The following is an 18,538-nucleotide window of genomic DNA, read 5'->3' on the forward strand; positions in this document are numbered from 1 at the left end:
CACTATTGCCCACCCAAAAGATGCCAAGGTGAATCCCGGAATAGCGAAAGGCGAGGGGGGCAGCGGCTCCGTTCTTTCGTACCGCGTGCGCGTATGTTCCACTTCTTTTCGGAGCTGCGACACCCTCGAAAGCCCGCCTTTGCCCCCCGTGGAGCAGCTTTCATTTCACCGCGCCTTCCGGCCTGGAAACGTACTGTATCTTTAAACGCATTATTCGAGAAAGCGTAACGTTTTCATTGGCATAGTGAAGGGACAACCTGAGCACGCCAACGAGCATTCGACAGTTTTCGGCTCCAATCTGATGCCTAGTCATTAGGTACGTTGGATGTGAGTTTGTATTAACAGAGGCCACTGGAAGGTGGAAGCTGGTGATGAGGGGTAATGTTACTTTACGGGGAGCACACTACCAATTGCGACTCCAAAGGTTTGAGCTCACGAACTCAAGGACGAGACAAGCAAATTTCAGGGCATAAGGGCTAGCAATAAGCATCTATAAGAATCTGGGTTACTTGCCGAATGATCCATGTGAGGACGAAATGTACGCCGCCGGCGCACCCACCACGCAACTTACCTTGCATTTCTCCTTAGACCATGGTAATGCGTTTTGTATTCAAGACATAATAATTTAACATATCCATATCAAGAGGTGTCGTTTTTAAATTTATCCGTACATCAGTTGCGACTTCAAGGAATAGTTACGGAAGCGAGTTTCTGCATGGAAGGCAAACACGTTCCGCAAAGTAGTCCTACCAGAAACAATTAGCAGTACTTAGCAAGGAACATATTGCGTCTAAATTGGGCCTGGTTGACAGACGAATGCTGTCGTTGGCACCTTGGCATCAACATGCATATCTTATGTCTTAAATTGACCAGTCAAAAACATCTGGAAATAATACAATAATTACAACCTAAGTATTCACATTTACTTTTATGCATCAAATGGCGTGGAGCCTTGTCCTACAGTTCGTCCTCCTCCCAGCTCTGGCTATGACACGTGCGTTCCAATTATGAACTTGGATTATTTGCGACTTAATGGTGCTCTGTAACATAAACCTGATGTGCAGGTGCACGCGCTGGTGCTTTGCCGACTGGTAAGGGCATGCAGATCCTTCATAAAAGTTTCAGGCTAGAGATTTAAGACCGTATGGGTTTATGTCAGCGTGTTATTCCACGAGTCCTTGCTGAGAATGGCGTCGGGTGCTTGGTATCCCACCCACGCCCTAATGTTTTAACCCACATCCTTATGTTCAATAAAAATATCATAACATAGTTACATACGTATAATACGGTAGAAATGCTATGATTTTAAGAGGAAGATGCCTATCACTGCATATATTGCGGGCCGCGCGGTGGTTAGTAAGGTGTCAAAGCTCACCTTCAGCGCCGCGTACAACATGGAACGTACGCTTAATGATCTGAGGTGCTAGCTCGTACATGTATGCCCCAAAGATTAAAATTTTCCATTTAGGCTGCTTGGCCACTCTATTTATTCGTACCCATCCGCAGACATCCTGACCTTGGGCACCGCACGATACGTCCTGAAAGCCTTCAACTACAAGGAAGGCGATGGGACCTTTGTGAAGCTTGACAAATCCATGGAGGTGGCCGTTGGCTACGTCTTCGCAGTACCCTTCCCGATATCCGCGGCCTATCCTGCTGTGCCTGTGTGTCTGCCCGGCGGCTGGGACGATATAGGCGCGGCAGCGGCCTGCAGGCAGGCGGGGTTCTCCACCGGTCGCACATTTGCCACGGGCGGCAACACAGGCTACCCGAAAGTCCAGCTGACAGGCACAGTGTCAGTGCGGAACATCACTTGTCCCAACGGCGCAACATCACTGAGTCAGTGTACGGCGACACGACTTCTTAGTGGCGTTTGCAAAGCGCTAGCAGCAGTGGTATGCAAAGGTAGGGCCTCAATTGGTTGTGGCGGTAAGGCCTATGACAGCGGCGACGGCCGAGGGATCAGGACGCGTGCAGGGCCCATCCTCGAATGGGCGTTGCACAACGGAACAAGCCGGAACAGTGTCAGAGCTGTACAACAAGTAATGCATGTAATGTGTTGGCCCTGGGCATTGCGGGCGCTCGAGCCACGCGCTATTCTACATTGCTATTACCAGCATCCCCCATCCATGCTGCATCTAAAGGGTTGGGGCAGTGAGGGGTATGCCTCGGCCCTGTAAGCCTCGGGGCCGTTCCGATGTGCGTGAGAACTGGGCTTTGGAGTTTTTAAGTAGGTAACGGGGACTAGGGACGGTAGGCGATTCGGTTAGTAAGGCACCGTCGCTGTGATGTTGTCCGGCCGTTGACCCTTGGTGGCGCGCCAACACCGGCGGTTTCAATTTTAGCGGTTCACCTAGACTTTATGACGGCAGCGCAGGCAGAATCCAGCTCCATCTTCTGCCTTAGGTTTCCTTGGCTGTGTGGACATATAGGGGGGGATTCCTTCCTCTGTAAATTATTATCTGTATTTAATCTGTATTTTTATATAAAACAAGTATTTTTTACCCAATAGCGAAACACGATCGATACAGGATCCTGTCAGGAGCAATAAAATGATACTAGCAAAATGTATCGCTTAAGTTTTGCTTTGGCCGGCATATCGCAACTTCCCTTGTCGCTGCCTGCGGCCAAGGTTGAGGCGTCAGGTTACAGCGATATATAACTGAGGATGGACAACGCATGTCGGTGTAGGAGTCGCGTGTCGAATTTTAAGGACTGATAGATATCTCCTACCCTTAGCTGCGCTGCCGCATGTTTACTGCATCGTGCCGTTTATTAGCTTAACTTCTCCCCCGACACGCTTTGTAAGCACTCCCAATGCAATCTCCCTGACTCTCCCCCCTCCCCCACTACAACGCCAGGAGCGGTCTGGCTGCCGCCCAAGACACCCAGGCCGCCCAAGCCGCCGCCGCCGCAGCCGCCGCCCTCTCCACCAAGTACGAATGTGCAATGAATGGTGAATGTGATGTACCCTCCGTACAATAATGATCAGCATAACGATATTGCAGCATCAGGTTATCATCCTTTTCGTGTCTAGAGTCCTCCTATGGCGGAGAATGTCATTGTGGTGGATAATGGAGTCATGACAGCTAGGGATGGGTTTGGTTCCAGCGGGATTGATAGTTCAGATAGTGCACTACCCACCCGCAGACGGCACAACGACGCGCCGGGTGCCGATGGACCCCCTAAGCTTCGTATGAGGAGAGGGGACTCCGGCAAGGTCATAAAGGCATGTATGTATATGACTGGTGCATACTCTCTGAAAAAGCTCTGTGCCGTACATGTCGCACCGTCTCACGCTGCAGGACCAACACGGCGGCCACCCCCTCCCCCTCCGCCAACACCCTTACCCCGGCCACGCGCTCTAAGGCCGCCGCCTCCTAAATCGCGTTCATCACCGCCACCTCCACCACCCGAGCGCTCCCTTCCCCCTCCGTACGAGTACGAATCGCCGCCACCACCTCCGGAGAACTCGCCAGAAAACACTCCACCGCCCCAGTACGAGTACGAATCTCCTCCACCGCCTCCGGAAAATACGAATGACAACACTCCACCCACCCAGTACGAGTACGAGTCACCTCCGCCACCTCCGGAGAACAACCTGCCTCCTCCGTACGAGTACGACTCGGCGCCACCACCCCCGAAGCACTATCCCCCGCCTCCGTTCAAGGACAACACACAACCTTCCGGTGTGTCATCTCTTTTGGTTTTGCATTAATTTTGTCAATGCGCGCGTTTGCGTGGCTGTACGGGATGCATGTACGTTAGTCTCACCGTATAAGCCAACCAACCAATCAAGTTCATGTGCGGAGCCGTATAACAAACCCCTCTTTAATTGTACGTCATACTACGTTGAAGCGCTGTTGCAATGCATTCATACCATGTGGTACTAGTCAGTCCATAAAGAAGGGAGACCCAACTTCATGAGGGAGAAAGACATGCGAAGAAGTTAGAAGAGAAGTTAAAAGAGAAAAGGGAAGAGAGAAGAGAAGAGAGTAAAGAAGAGAGGAGAAGAGGGAAAAGAAGAGAGAAAAGGAGAGAGAAGAGAAAATTATGAGTTGTGTCTTCTCAGGTCGTCGGAGGACATTTACACATCTCCCACATCCTGGAAAGTTGCTTGCATTTCGGCCCCTGGCCCCACCGATGAGAACCACCTGGGTCTCATCTTGGTCTTTGCTCGCCCCACTGCTGCTTGGGCTCCCCCTCTCGCAGGCGGAGATGTCCGCCTGATAGGAGGGCTCCAAGTATGGGAGGGTCGAGTGGAGATATTTTTCCGCGGCCAGTGGGGTGTCGTCTGCGGCAGGTGGGTGCTTGGTGGGCAGCTGACTGGGGAGTGAAGAGTTAGGTAGTTGCCGGTTAGGCAAGGGATAGGGTTAATCGTTTTCTGTTGAGTAGTTGCATGGTTGGGTGGTTGGCATGTGCCAGGACGCCACCGGCGCCTGTCACCCTCCTACCCTCCTACTTGCTATGCCCCAGCGATGGAATCTGATGTTTGCGCTACCACAGCCATTGCATTGCGCCACCAATGGGGGGTTGCAGCCCTCGCGATTGGGCTGGGGCGAGCCATGTCACACCGGACTGCTCAGCACTATATCGCACCTGCGGGGCGGCGCCAGTAAAGGCTACTGCACTAAGAAGACCGACTGCGCTTCCGTGTCGACCGCGGTCAGCCTGGGTTGTTGCGGTCCTTTAGGGTCTTAGGATCCACCACCAACTGCGTGTCGCCGTATATTGTCCGCGCCGTACACAAGCCAACGAACCCAGTAGTACAGAGGGGCACGTGTGGTGGTAAAGAAAGTCTGATGCTGGTGCCGATTGCCGCCACTACAGTTATCATCTTTGCTGCTACCGCCACCGCTATTGCTGCAGCTATTGCTGCAGCTACCGCACTTGTTGTCGCGTTGCTTCTAAATCAAGCCTAACCGCCCGCCTCGTCAAACACCCCCGGAATGACTTGATCGCATCCAGGTGGACGTCTGTGGAGGCAGCAATGGTTTGCAGACAGCTCGGATTTAACAGCACCTCGGTTCGCGTGACTCGCTGGACCCCGCCGCCCAATCTGCCCATCTGGCTGAGTGACATCAACTGCTCCAAAATCGATGCCAGAAGTCCGTACAAGGGCCTGGCAGCATGCAACTCCAACGGTATCGGCGTGATCACGTGTCAGGCGGGCTCCGACGTAGCTGGCGTACGTTGCTTCGCTTGAATGTTTCATACGACAGCCCGTCTGGTTTTGGGGCTCGCGTGCATAGCTGCCAGTATTGTAGAATATCTTGGTTGTGATGTAACAGCGCGAAGATTAATTCTCTAGATGTGTGTGTGGTTGTTACAGTGGGCAGCTCCAGACTCACGAAGAGTAGAGCCAGCAATCTCTAGATGATTGTACCTTACAAGTCGTACCGGTACGGGACGATGGTATGGCATGGCAGGGACGGAGATTTGTGACTCAGGGGCTATAGTGTTAATCAGCGTGAAGAAACAACGGAGGAGGCGTGCCTAGTTAAGCTACCTGAAGAACGTAGCTCGTTTTTGGCGGCCCATTTATTCAGTTGAATAATGCTAGCTTGCGTATAGAAATTATATTTCATGTTGTTATTTAAGTCAACAACGGAACTCGATGCTGGCTTCGGCGTGAAGGGCACGAAGTGAACGAAGGCCTGAGCCTATCGAAACCGCGCGGCTACGTGTGCCCCACCATGAAGCCCGCCGAAAGATTCGCCATACATATTCATGCTTGCGTCGGAGCGGGTGCGTGAACAGACATGCAAAGGTGCTTACTTCCTGTCCTGATTGGGTTATTGGCGTTTCTTTGCTACCGCTCATTATTGCGCTCGCCAATGATCGGCCAAAAATTTATAATAGTAGTAGTTGCTTGCTGTTAGTTCTTTCTGAAAAGCTGTAACTCTTAGGTAAAAAATGATTCTTCCTTTATTTCTAACTCTAAAAAGGTAACCTCTTAGGTAAAAAATGATACTGCCGTACAGTCTCTATAGGGAAGAAGGCCAATGATGCCGTACACTCTCTATAGGGAAGAAGGCCAATGATGCCGTACAGTCTCTATAGGGAAGAAGGCCAATGATGCCGTACAGTCTCTATAGGGAAGAAGGCCAATGAACAAGGCCCTCAAGTCGTACGGCCTAAAGGGAAATCTATCCGTCGCTGGCTCTACCTGCTAAGCGGAATCTGCAACAATTTCTTTTAAGTATATGACAGCAAGTTTAAGCATATTGATCTTTCGCCTTGTAGCGTGCTTGATGCTGTGTGGTAAAGCACTGTGTTCCGCGTCTGCGTCCATTTTGCCTGCCAAAAGTGGTGAACCAACTTAATCAAATGCAAATTTACAATGCCATAAAAACGAAAATGTAGGTAGTGCTGTTACGCACTTTTCGGCGGCGGCAAGATTTCGCACGGCATCATCGCACGACCGATCTGCGTCGCTGTTCAGCCAGTATTTAGCCCAGTGCATAAATATCAAATACTGTGTATTACATATGACTTCTTCTTTTCACCATTTGTAGGGTTAGTTTGGCTTTTCCTTCGCCGTTATGGTTGTGATAGACTGATCCTTGAGTCAATACATTCATTAAAGCCTTGGACTGCTAGTGAATATAAAGCTAGTAAATGTTGTCATTGTCGGTACAATCGCGGACGTTCAGCATTGTGGTCCTGCTCGCCATGGCCACGACACACTATGACGACGGGTGATCGCCTTAAGTCCGCGTTAGTTCGCGTTAGTTCGCGTAACGGTGCGAATCTTAGCGTTAGGTGCGAATGAGCATGTTTTTGTAACGCAAAGAGCTAACGCACAACGGCTATGAAAAAGCGGAAATCGGCCCTACTGGCTAAAATTTTTAAATTTTATAATTTTCAGATTGTAAAGGTTCATTTGGAAATAAACTTGCGTCGTTTTGGTCGACTTGAGCAATTCATCCGTGCTTATGTTGAAACACGAAGCATACGCGCATGTGTAGCAAGGCGATACGCATGCGATTCCATATTGCGATTCGTGCGTGTGGGGAGACAATGCGTAAAGCAATACGCGTCCAATCGCACATCAAACGCATACAGTCCGCAAGGCTACTCACATGCGAATACATGTTGCGTTTCATGCGTATGAAGGCTGATTGCGTAAAGCTTAACGCGGCCTAACACACACCAAACGCACACATGTCGCAACGCAATTCGCATGCAAACAAATGGTGCGTTTCAAGCATATATGAAGGCTCGTTGCGTCAAGTTTACTGCAGCCTAACACACCAAACACACACCAAACACACACGATTTACTTTGATTAATCGCATGACATAACAATTCACATGCGATGTTTTATGTGTTGGTCGCATACTCAGTTCGTTAACCTTCACGCAGTCTCATAAGAATATAACATGCTTGGCAGCACTCAGGGGGCTCTTCCGCAAACGAGATCGCATCAGGTGCAGCCTTACATCGCACAACGATTCATCATACCATCAATAGATGCCAGAAAGGCGGCGGGACATATGCCGCATGTGAACACGCACGCAATTAGACCCCCACTGGCTGTGAGGCAGTTGTGGGGACATGCCTGCGAGGCTGAAAGGGCTTCCGGACGCTTAAATCGCATCAGGCACTGTCTTACACCGTGCCAACGATGTATGATGCCATCAACTATTTGCCGAAATGAGGCGGGAAACGCTGCATCCAACACGCGCACAATTAAACCCCTGCCATGAGATGTGTCGGTGGCTGTGAGGCAAGTGGGGACATGCCTGGGAGGCTGAAAGGGCATAAATCGCATCAGGAGCCATCGTACGCCGCAACAACGATGCATCATACCATCAACTAGTTGCCAGAAAGGCGGGGGGGAACACGGCTTGATCAGTCATGCTCGCTAGGCAACCATCATGGGGAAGGGATGTAAGGGTGTCCTCCTCTCGGATGGGTCGAACTACTCCCAGTGGCTCGGCGACTTAGGCGATTTCCTTGCAACATCCAAGTTGAAGACTACATCAACACCCGTCGCCTCCGGGCCGCAACACCCAAGACGCCCTGGAGGAGGACGCACAGGCGCTCGGCTACCTGCATCTGTCCTGTGAACTGCCCATCAAGCAGTTGCTCAGGAATCGCCAGACCACTCTCGCCGCCATGCAGCTCTTACAGCAACAGTTGCATTCTGCATCCCAGGCCCGGCTGAGCCTGTTGGAGCCGCAGAAGCAGCTGAGCATGTACGATGGGAAGACGACCACTGACTTCGTTCAGCAGGCAGAGCAGCTCCGTAGCAATATAATCGTGGCCGGCGGCCAGTGGGACGAGAGCACCACACCATTCTGGCCATGGCCTGCCTCCGCAGTGCACCATCACCATCGAGTTCACGATGTATCAGCCCAACTTAACGACCCCACAGCTCGTGCTCATGCTGCATGAGAAGGAGAACAACCTTAAGACCCAAGCAAGCAAGCAAGACAAGCCTGGTGGGAGCTGTCGGCCCTGGCCGTGCTGCCAGTGGAATCGGCAGCGCCGCCGGTGCTGCAGGCACCGTACGGGCCGGCGACACCTGTCACTACTGCGGACAGCCTGGTCACTACGTTCACGAGTGTCCTGTTAAGCAGGCAGACGAGTCCGTCGGCCTTCACCGCAGCAACACATTCGAGCAGCTGCACGCCGCCAGCAACATCAGTTGAGGCAGCTGCAACCGCCACCGTGACGGTGGCGGCAGGGGCACTGGCAGCGGCAATGGCGGTAACAGCAGGGCTGACGGAGCACGTGAATGTGGCCGTGCTCGATGTGGCAACAGCCAACACAACGGTGGCGACACTGCATGCGGCAGCAGTGGCAGCAGCTCGGGCAGCAGCCGAAGCAGCTCACACCAGAGCCGTGCCCCAGTGCTGGTCATCGACCACAGTGGAAGCAGCTCACGAGTCACCCTCGACTCAGGCTCACCATACCATCTCACGGGTGACCACTCCCTGCTGCACAACCATGTCCCCGCCGGCATGCCACGGCTAATCGGGTGGGGCAACATGTCGTGGGAACAGCTCGGGCCCACCCTGACGTCTGTCGACCTCGTGAGAGGTCGACAGACCTCATGACACGCAGCTACTCGGTCACGTTCAGCATGGACAAGACGGGCTGCTGGTTCTCATGCATCAGCCTCCTGCACAACAGCCCGTCTATAACCGCATGGAGTGAGCGTGGGCACTATGCATGGACGTGGACCTGCAGGCGCCGACCGACATCACCGTCAATGTCCTCAGCACCACGGGTGACAGAGCGGGCGGGGGCCAGGCCGCAGGTAGCAGCGCTGGCGGAAGTGCCGCCACCATCACCAGCACCCGTGGCGGCAGCACCGCCGGCAGCCACACCGGTGGAGGCCAACCGAACGGCGACAGCAACGGCAAAGGGCAACCAGGCAACAGCAGCCCCGGGGCCACTGAATGCTCAGTCGCCGAACTTGTGGCAGCACAGCGCCTGCACTGCCAGTACGGTCACCTCAGTTACCATGTGCTGAAGCAGCTGATCAGCAAGCGGAGGAGGCCGTCTGTGAGGCCTGTGTCACCGTGAAGGCCACCGCAACCGCCCACCCCAGCCGCGGCAACCGGCCGTAGCACGCACTGGAGGTCGTACACTCTGACCTGTGCGGGCCCATGCCGACCATGGGCCGAGGGGGCGCACGCTACTTGCTGACGCTGCTGGATGGTGCCACCGGTTTGTCCGCCGTCCGCATGCTGGCCAGCATGAGCCAATGGGCAAAGTGCAGCAGGACATGGTGACACAGCTGGAGGCCCGCCACCCGAACCACGCACGGGTGCACACGCTGCACAGCGACAACGGCGGTGAGTACGTCGCCAAGCAACTGGAGCAGTGGCTGCGCCAGCACGGCACCGCACACACCCACTCGGCGCCGTACAACCCAGAGCAGAACGGAGCGGTGGAGCGACTCAACCACACACTCTTCACCGTGTGCGGGTGATGCTGCATGACACAGCACTCCCGGTCAGCTACTGGCTGGAGGCTGCACTCTACACCAACCTCCTGCGCAATGTGGCCCCCTCTCAGGGCCAGGAGGCCACACCGAGGAAGCTTATCACGGCATCCCCCCCGACGTCAGCCACCTGCACACCTTCGGCTGCCTGGCCTACATCCGCATCCCAGCCAACCAGCAGGACAAACTCAGTCCTCGTGCAAAGGCGGGAACCTACCGCTGACAGGAGCACGGCATGGCCACCCACCGCGTCCTCGTCGAGGGCAAGGTGACCGTGAGCAGCGACATCACCTTCGATGACGACTGCCACGACCCGGTTCACAACAGGCGGGCACCCTCTTCGGCACTAGCCCCGCATGCCCCGGCAGCAGGGACACTATCGGCGGCTCTACACCGCCCGCCATGCTGCCGACTCCAGCGGCTACCCCAACCCCGGCGACCCCAACAACACCCCTTCCATCGCAACACCCGCAGTCAACGGCTGTCCCTGCACATGCCGCAGACCCGGTCAGTGACGGCCTGCCAACCCGACAGCAGCAGCAGTGGCGGCGGCGGAGAGTCGGGAAGTCCACCGCTGCTCGGGTGGTAGCGCTGACAGTGCTAAGTCTAACATGCCCGACGGCAGCGGCGGTGGTGGAGGCAACAGTGCGGTACACACTGCCAACGACATGCTGGTGACGGCGGACAACCTGCAACCTGCCCAGTTTAAATGGGGGGGACTAACGGCTCACCTCGACTGTAATCACAAATTTAGATGCTTAATTCACCATACTGATATTCTCCTTACACTTCGTCAATTGCTTATACTTTACTGTTGCAACAACTAGCAATGTGTGGGCAATTTGCACTGTACGACCAATGCAAGAAAACAAACTGTTTCAATCATTGGAAAAGGCACACAGCCCAAATGCTTGCTAATGCCAGCCGATCAAAACTTTCGCCTAAAGTTTTCCAAGAACAAGGGGCAGGAGAGAGGGGAAAGGCGGGGAAGTGGGGCGGCAGCCCCACGACCCCGCACATCCCCCCCAAGACCACCTGGCCACCGACAGGCAATCATGATAGGGATGAGCGGGAGCCAACGGAAACATTTAAAAGCATGATTCCCTATTGAAGTTGTCCAAACGTTGTTCACTGTACTGGATACCTCATGAGACTGTCTGCGGCCTGTGGGTTGATGGCTTACATGGCCGGCAACTGCCAGACAAATAGCTAGCTAGAGTCAAGAGCATGTTGTACGCGTCGTGGGTGTGTGTCACATGGGGTTTGGTTCGTGCGTACCGACTGTATGCCGTGCGTATGCCCTTTTTACCCCCTTACATTAACACGTTGTCCTCTCTTCGCAGATAAACGCCCTTTGTAAGCCCACTCTTAGATTTTCATTTGTGCTTGGTGACCGAAAGGCCGAATTCTTCGCCTGGAAAAAATTGCCTGGGATGTGTTCTGGTAATCCTGGGATGCGTTGGGAAGATCCTGAGCCTGAGCCTTGGTTTGACCGAGGCGTCTGTTAGGGTAGGAACCCTGAAACAGTGTCATTCCTTAATCAGGAAGCACTTATAGATCTCAAGGTATTCCTAGTCTGTTCATAGATCAGCCTTAGTCGAGTTACGTCTTAATCGCTTTGCGATGTAGCTCTGTAACGCAATAACGCGCTACAACATCTGGCCCCCTTCTTTAGACGCCTGCGTCTAGGCGGCGCGCAGTCCAATAGGCATCAATAAGAGATCTATCGGGGAAAGCAGGCTCTCCAATCCAACTGTTATTCTCATGTCCATGACCAACCCATCTCACGAGATATCGTGTCAGAGTTCGGTTTCGGAGCTTTCGTTGATCATGATCTAGAATAGGTGTCCACACAGGTGTCCACACAGAGGTAGAACCTTCAAAGGGTTGCAAAGGGGGTCTAATCCCCCAATCCAGGGGGTGGGTACTGGTCAGCCATCCTACCATCCTGGCAGGGGCAACCCTCTTCCATCCCCCATCTTAAGGGCCGATGCTAATCCCGTCCCTCCAACAGGGTTCCCATCCTCATCCTGCAGCTGTGTCCCCAATCCTCGTCCTGCCAGCCAGGGTCCCATCCCCAATCCCTTCGACCAGGGTCCTTGGTCAAGGTTTCAATCTTGCCGTGGCCCCTAAACCCAATCCTGACGTCGTCACCCTACCCCCCATCCCGCCTGACCAGTACCTGCCCCCAATCCGCAATCTGTGCAACCCGCTGGAACCTTCAGCATCAATTTCCACTGTAGGTCGAGGTGGTTGTACAGTGCCATCAGATCGATAAGGTCGTAACAACGATACATAGAACACGACATGGAAACGATATTCCTCTGGAAGAACCAATCTAGCAGCAGCAGGATTGATCATCCTCTCAACCGTGAAAGGTCCAATCCATTTAGGCATCAGCTTCTTCGAACCTTTCTGAAGGGTCAAATTCTTCGTACTGAGTAAGACTTATTGTCCTTCAGTATACGACACATCACGCCGTCTTTTATTCGCAAATTCAGCAGGTCCAAGAATGTCCAAGGTATATCTCCGACCGTGAAGGTTACTGGTCACAGTAGTTTCTCAGCATGTCTCCAAGGACGTGATTGACTCGTTCTGTCTGACCATCAACCTGGTGGTGGAAAGCAGAACTCATTGCCTGCTTCACCTCTAGCCTCTTCATGAGCGAGGTCCAGAAAGCACACCTAAACTTGGTGTCCCGATCTAAGACGATGGTGCCTGGTAAACCATGAAGCCGGACCACTGTGTATCATCAGTCTCTTCTGCGACTACATCTTTCTTGCACCATCTTAGTCAGTCGATCTGCAAACACCACAAGGGAGTTGTAACCTTTTCTAGTCGAGGGCAATCCGAGTACAAAGTTTATTGAAGAGCTCCGAGAACTGAAGCAGGTGCCGTTCCGTTGAGAATGCCGGTGGTACGTGCCTCCTGCTAAGGGTGTTTCTTGTTTTGAAAGCTTTAAAAATTGCTGAACCGCAGTGGAAGACTGGGCAGAACCCTGAGAACTTCAGTAGATACTACGATTAGGGTGTATTTCCAGTGCGGATTAAGGCCAGGGATTAGCGTTAATCCCTGTGCTAATCCCAGCAGTGGAAATCCCACCGGGATTAAGCAGGATTCGCCGGGGGATTAAGGAATTCCTCAGGACACCGTGTTCTTTATTCAGAGGACTAGCAGAAGTTAGCAAGAGATTAGGAAAGAACATAAATTGAACTTGATGTCCATGTATTTACCTGGAAACTCGTGACAAAAAAGTTATTACCTGGCCCCACCCAGGTAGCAACTTTCCGTACCTGGATTAGCGTTCATGGCGTTGTATCTTACTTTAGTTTCTAGGTAATTCCATGTGGATGACCTCAAGTAAGCAATATCTGATTCGGTTTGCGCGAAAGGTGCTACTTCAATGTCAGGCCTCAACGGTGGCCACAACGGCGAGAAGAGTGCGCTTCTTGCCCATATTTTATACTCATACGATGCCTAATGCCCAAATCAATTCAGAACTGGTAATATTAGCTTCGAGATCGCATCAAAATATGTGCATCGCCCTTTGTACGGCCTTAATCCCCGCGCTAATCCCAGGCCTTAATAATTGCCAGGGATTAGCCGGGGATTAGCCGGGAATAGCGGGACCTTAATCCCTGGCCTTAATCCGCACTGGAAATACACCCTTATACTACGAGAACTGCCGGGGCACGCAGAGGCACGCCCCCACCACTTGTGGCCATGCTGGCCGCTTTACAGGAATCATCCGAGAGGCGTTAACCAGTACAGCGAATCCGCAGAATATAGACCCGAGCGCCTGAAATTGGAAGCGCTGATCAATGCTTTCAATGAGGTTTCGTTGATTCGGTACTGATTTAATTAATATATGCTTCTAAGTTAGCAATTAACTAAGATTGATATTTAATTGCCATTGTTGAGCTGTTCGGGTTTCAGATTTTCAAATCTGTGACCGATGTAATCTAAATACGTTGCTGCAAAAGCTTTTGTAACATTTTTGGCATACTTCTGCAAGGTAAGAAGGATATTATTTTAGCTACTTCGTGTGTTAGGGAGTTAGTAGAGCTGCGATACATGAAGCTGTTGTCGACACTGGTAAGATCACTGTAGTTGGTACAAAAATGCCACTAAGCGAATAATAAGCGGGTAAGTGGGACACTATATTGGCTCCGTTCCACGAGTGTGATGAAAATGCGTAATTGCAGAATGGGTGCCGGGTTCAACGTAACCATAGAGCACAATTTAGCAGATCGGTGATTTATTCATCGTGTAAATGGCAGTATGGAATTAAGGGAAAACAGAACCCAACAAGGGATACCTCAACATGCACACATGCGTACACTGCCTACAGTGTAATTGCCTACATGCCCATCTGAATATTCACATTAATGTACCTATAGAACAGGATATCTCCCACGGCCTGGATGCGGTCGATGATGTCGCGTTTGATAATGATGGAGCCCGTATACATGCCATTGGGAAGGTTGGTGTGGATCCATGGCAGGTCTGTGATGGATTGCACTTGTTTGTTGGAAGCCTCCTGCTAATGAACCCGCCAGACTTCATCATCCTTGTCAATGTTCAGGGTGATAAATGGGTCCGTTTAGGATGAAATAGGCCCATTTGAGACCCGGGTCTTGTTTGTGGATTGTGCACGGTATGCTTTGTTAAATTCTGTGGGAAGTGTGGGACTTGCGGGAAGTGGGGGAAGTGGGGGAAATGTATGGCTATACATTCCCCGCACCATCCATGTAACTAGGAGGGAACATGTGGTATGGGATATCATGCTTGGAGATTAAATCTAAAGTGTAAACTGGCAGGAATGCGGGGTGCCTTACTGGGTTCATACCTGACTTGCATGCACCGAAGCACAGGCTTTGGTTATTGATGTGTGGGACAAGGGGGGCATATCTTTTCCCGCGGCCGCTAAACAGCGGAACCCTGCCTTCCCCGATACTTTGGGGCACCCTCAACTAGTCACCCTAGTCAACTTCTCTATGGTTCCCTCGAGTTCCAAACCCACCACCGGCATCTAACGGAATCTGACGGATCGATGGCAGCACAACTCCGTTCCGTTCTCATTTCACAAGTCGTCTTTCCCAGATCACTACTATCCATCGACTAAGGGCGCTCCACCCTCCACCAATCGGAGGAATATCCGACCTTGTTAGGTCTCTATTCCGGGATCTCCCGGGGCATTGGTGCATGCTTTACCAGTAGTGCCTGACCTGCTGGTTGTTATCTGCAGCCCACTCGAGCATCTGGGGCAAGCAAGCGAAAGCGCCGTCCGTATGCCAGTAGAACATCTGTGGGAATGGACGCAATGTCAGTAAAAAACGAACCGTGCAAAAGTGTTCATGCAGATGGTATGTTCATACAGCACGCCATCTGCATGAGGGTAATCACCTTATATATTACCGAACCCGTGCAAGCATAGCCTAGTACTAGTTTGTACGAACCTCGGTAATCGTTTGAGCGGATATGCAGGTGCAAATGTATAAGGCATGTGAGCTTTGACTTACAGAAAGGTCGCGCGCATTGCCGTCCTCATTCAGCATGGTGATGGCGAAGACCGTGTACCCGGCGGCATCTTGGGACTTGGGCTGCACCAGGATGTGCATGGCGTAGCGTTTGGTATATTAATATATCATAGTTGAAGATCAGTTGCAAGTTGTCGACCATGCGTTGTTACAAGTTGCATGTGTGAGTTGCTGCAACGTGTGCGTTAGTGTTGAGACTTGCTGCATGACGGCTAGGCACGGCTCCTAGGATTTGTTATTGTAAAAGTACGGATGTGTGAACAACGGTGTAATGGTCCCATGACGTCAAGTGCAGGAAATGAATTTATTCGACGAATTCATCTAGCTGGTGTCAGTCCTCAGATGAAGATGACGAGGAGGTTGCGGAAGGGCGGATTGCGTGATGCGAATAAAAAACGTGCATTTCACCATGGAAGCAAGTAAAAACGGCCTTGATGATGGCAGATTACTTGCCTCAAGTGCCTCGGACCAATCGAAGACATTTACCCCGCGTGACCCGTTACCGTAAATGATACCCGTGACGTTAATTGGACGTCTGGACAAGTACGACATTTTTCAAGACAGCCTGTAATACGAACCAAACCAGAAATAAGATCGTCACTCAGCCCATGACAGCTCGAGTTTCCAGAGTTCGTTGGCAAGGAAAATTTGCTCGTTCCACGACTGCAGCGCTACCTCAGTATTTCCCCGTCCACCATGGCCCCACCGCCGCCTGCTTACGGTGGTGCCACTGGTGGTGCGACCGGGGGCATCAGCAACGGGAGCGGCGGCGGCGGCGGTGGCGCACTGACACCTCCTTGGTGTGAGCCAGAGGCCCTGCTGCAAAGTCTTTTTAACTTCCCTCACGCGCCGGCCAGCAGCCAGCAGTCGGTGTCCCACGTCGAGGCGCTGTGTGACCTGCTGCGGCGATTCCTCACCCGGCAGGTGTGTAGGCGTTACACATAGATTACATATACTGGTTCCTACTGGTGGTTGCGCTGCCGGTCTTGCATATATTAAAACAATCGCCTCCCACGCGCACCTGATCGGAGATTCGCGAGCGGCCCGAATGCAAATCCCGGATGGCGCACACAATCATTAAGTGATCTTGCGAGCTGACCAGGAATGGAGTTGGGCCGCCGTCGATCCGGCAGATTCTGTTGGATGCCGGTGGGTGCGGAACCTATGCGATTCATTGAGAAGTTGACTAGGTTACAATTTACAAGTGCCGCACGAGTGCGGGGGGCCTGTGAAAGCCTGAGGGGAGTCCATGGGCTATATATACAAATTACAAATTACAAGTTCCGCACACAAGTGCGGGTGTGTCCGTAAAAGCCGGGGGGGCCATGGACGTTGTATTGGTATTGATGCGGGTACGCGGGAGGTCATCTTCATTCTCCCTCGTCCGCTTCAGGGCGAAGCGCCTCAGCGCGACGTGCCTGGCCTCCCAAATTTCCGAGAGGTACCTGGCCAATGCCAGGGGTGGCGCCTCAGTCAAAATGGTGCGCATGCTGCGTCCCGTAAGGACTAGGTCACCATCATACTTAGCCCGTATGCTCTTGTAAGCGGGACATTCTTCGAAAACATGCAACTCATCTTCAACCGCTCCACAGTCACAAAGCCTGCAGGTACGCGCGGCGCGCACACGCCCATTAGGCCTATTAACCTCTAACTCCCAACAGCCTAACCGAAAACGCATGAGCACATGATGAAGTCGCTGGGGCATGGTCCCTTTAGTGTGCTCCAACCAATCGAGACGCGCACCCCTAGACGGGGCAGCTCCCATCCAGTTCATATAGCGACACGCCTTGGCTCCGGTAATTCCTATGGGGAAGACGCGGGGGTCACCCAAGGTATTCGGGCACTCCCACCGTGCATCAAGCCGCTTGGCAAATACCTTAAGAATGCTCTCAACTGGCAATTAAAGAGTGGTGTAGTACGATATAAGATCATTACCGCGCGTATTAGTGGGGGTTCCATCCCTAAGCTAGTAAGAAAGGCTAGTACCTTGCTTGCCCAACACTCAGTGACGCCCCCAAGTGCCAACTCCAGGTCAGCGACAAATGCCCGGTGACACAGTGTTCCCGGCCTCTTAACCACAGAGTTCCAAAACCTAAGTACAAGATTGGTCCAATGGAACTGGAGTGGCCTCTGTGACAGCTCGCGATATAGGGAAACCATAGTCGGGCTCCTCGCCCCAACTACGGTTCGCATGCAAGCACGCTGTTCCTGGACCATGGGATTAGCCATAGCACCTTCAAAATTCACATTAATGAAGTCAGGTCCCCAAACTTGCGCTCCATAAGAAAACACCAGTACAACTAGTGTATTGTAGAGAGGCATACATAGCTTGGGGGTGGTAATTCTCTTATCACGACACAGGGTGCTGAGCCCAAACGTGGCCCGCCTCACTGCTGTGAGTAGTTGCTTGGTACATGCTGAGAACTGCACTCCTGGGCCATAGTGCAACCCGAGATACCGTGCCGTCTCGTTGCCGGTCAGCACCCGCAACCCCGCCCCACCTAACCGGTACGCAGCTTCAATAAGCCGCTTCCGCTCACGAGTAGCACCCCCAAAAATGAGGACCTCGCACTTAGCGGCATTCGCGGCCATACCCGTCGCTTTGCAGTAGGCTTCGAGTAGCCCCAGAAGGCATTCAGCTCTATCGTGCCCTGTCGCTACCAGTGACACATCGTCAACGAAAAGTAGGTTAGTGAGTTCACCGCCCGCCAGGCTAACACTCTGCTCACGAAGAGTGCTCCATCGGCTAGGGAGGCACACACGGCAATTAGCATCGTGAGCATCAATATAATGAGCGAATACTTCTATGAAGAGTCCAAAAAGGGTTACGCTAAGGGGGCACCCTTGCTTAACATCACGCCCCACCGTGAATTCAGGTCCCAACTTACTTCCTAACTTGACCCGAAACTTCACGTCAGCATAGCTAGCCTTTAAAGAATCGAGGATGCGCCCGTGTAGCCCATACGACATATATATATATATATATATATATATATATTTCCATATATATACATATATATATTTCCATATATATACA

The 18,538-nt window shown here is 52.3% G+C and overlaps 3 protein-coding genes across 3 annotated transcripts; 2 read left to right on the forward strand and 1 right to left on the reverse strand.

Annotated features, from left to right (window-relative positions):
- Positions 1-930: 930 nt before the first annotated feature.
- VOLCADRAFT_104793 (uncharacterized protein) lies at positions 931-5,611 on the forward strand (the record flags this gene model as incomplete). Its single annotated transcript, XM_002950507.1, has 7 exons — positions 931-994; positions 1,065-1,091; positions 1,507-1,905; positions 2,862-2,936; positions 3,306-3,689; positions 4,213-4,303; positions 4,969-5,611. The coding sequence occupies 7 exons, from the start codon at positions 931-933 to the stop codon at positions 5,204-5,206; spliced, it is 1,278 nt and encodes a 425-aa protein (XP_002950553.1). The 3' UTR covers positions 5,207-5,611.
- A 3,572-nt stretch (positions 5,612-9,183) lies between these two features.
- Positions 9,184-11,061, forward strand: VOLCADRAFT_91069 (uncharacterized protein; the record flags this gene model as incomplete). The annotated part of the gene is made up of 2 exons (XM_002950508.1): positions 9,184-9,519; positions 11,011-11,061. 2 exons carry the CDS (start codon positions 9,184-9,186, stop codon positions 11,059-11,061), a joined length of 387 nt encoding a protein of 128 aa, XP_002950554.1.
- Positions 11,062-14,321: 3,260 nt separating this feature from the next.
- On the reverse strand, positions 14,322-18,471 carry VOLCADRAFT_91070 (uncharacterized protein; the record flags this gene model as incomplete). Its single annotated transcript, XM_002950618.1, has 7 exons — positions 14,322-14,381; positions 15,190-15,267; positions 15,484-15,564; positions 16,208-16,231; positions 16,523-16,663; positions 17,893-18,152; positions 18,390-18,471. 7 exons carry the CDS (start codon positions 18,469-18,471, stop codon positions 14,322-14,324), a joined length of 726 nt encoding a protein of 241 aa, XP_002950664.1.
- Positions 18,472-18,538: the final 67 nt, after the last annotated feature.

The sequence above is a fragment of the Volvox carteri genome (genome assembly GCF_000143455.1).
Source record: "Volvox carteri f. nagariensis unplaced genomic scaffold VOLCAscaffold_19, whole genome shotgun sequence".
Taxonomy (NCBI): Eukaryota; Viridiplantae; Chlorophyta; class Chlorophyceae; order Chlamydomonadales; family Volvocaceae; genus Volvox; species Volvox carteri.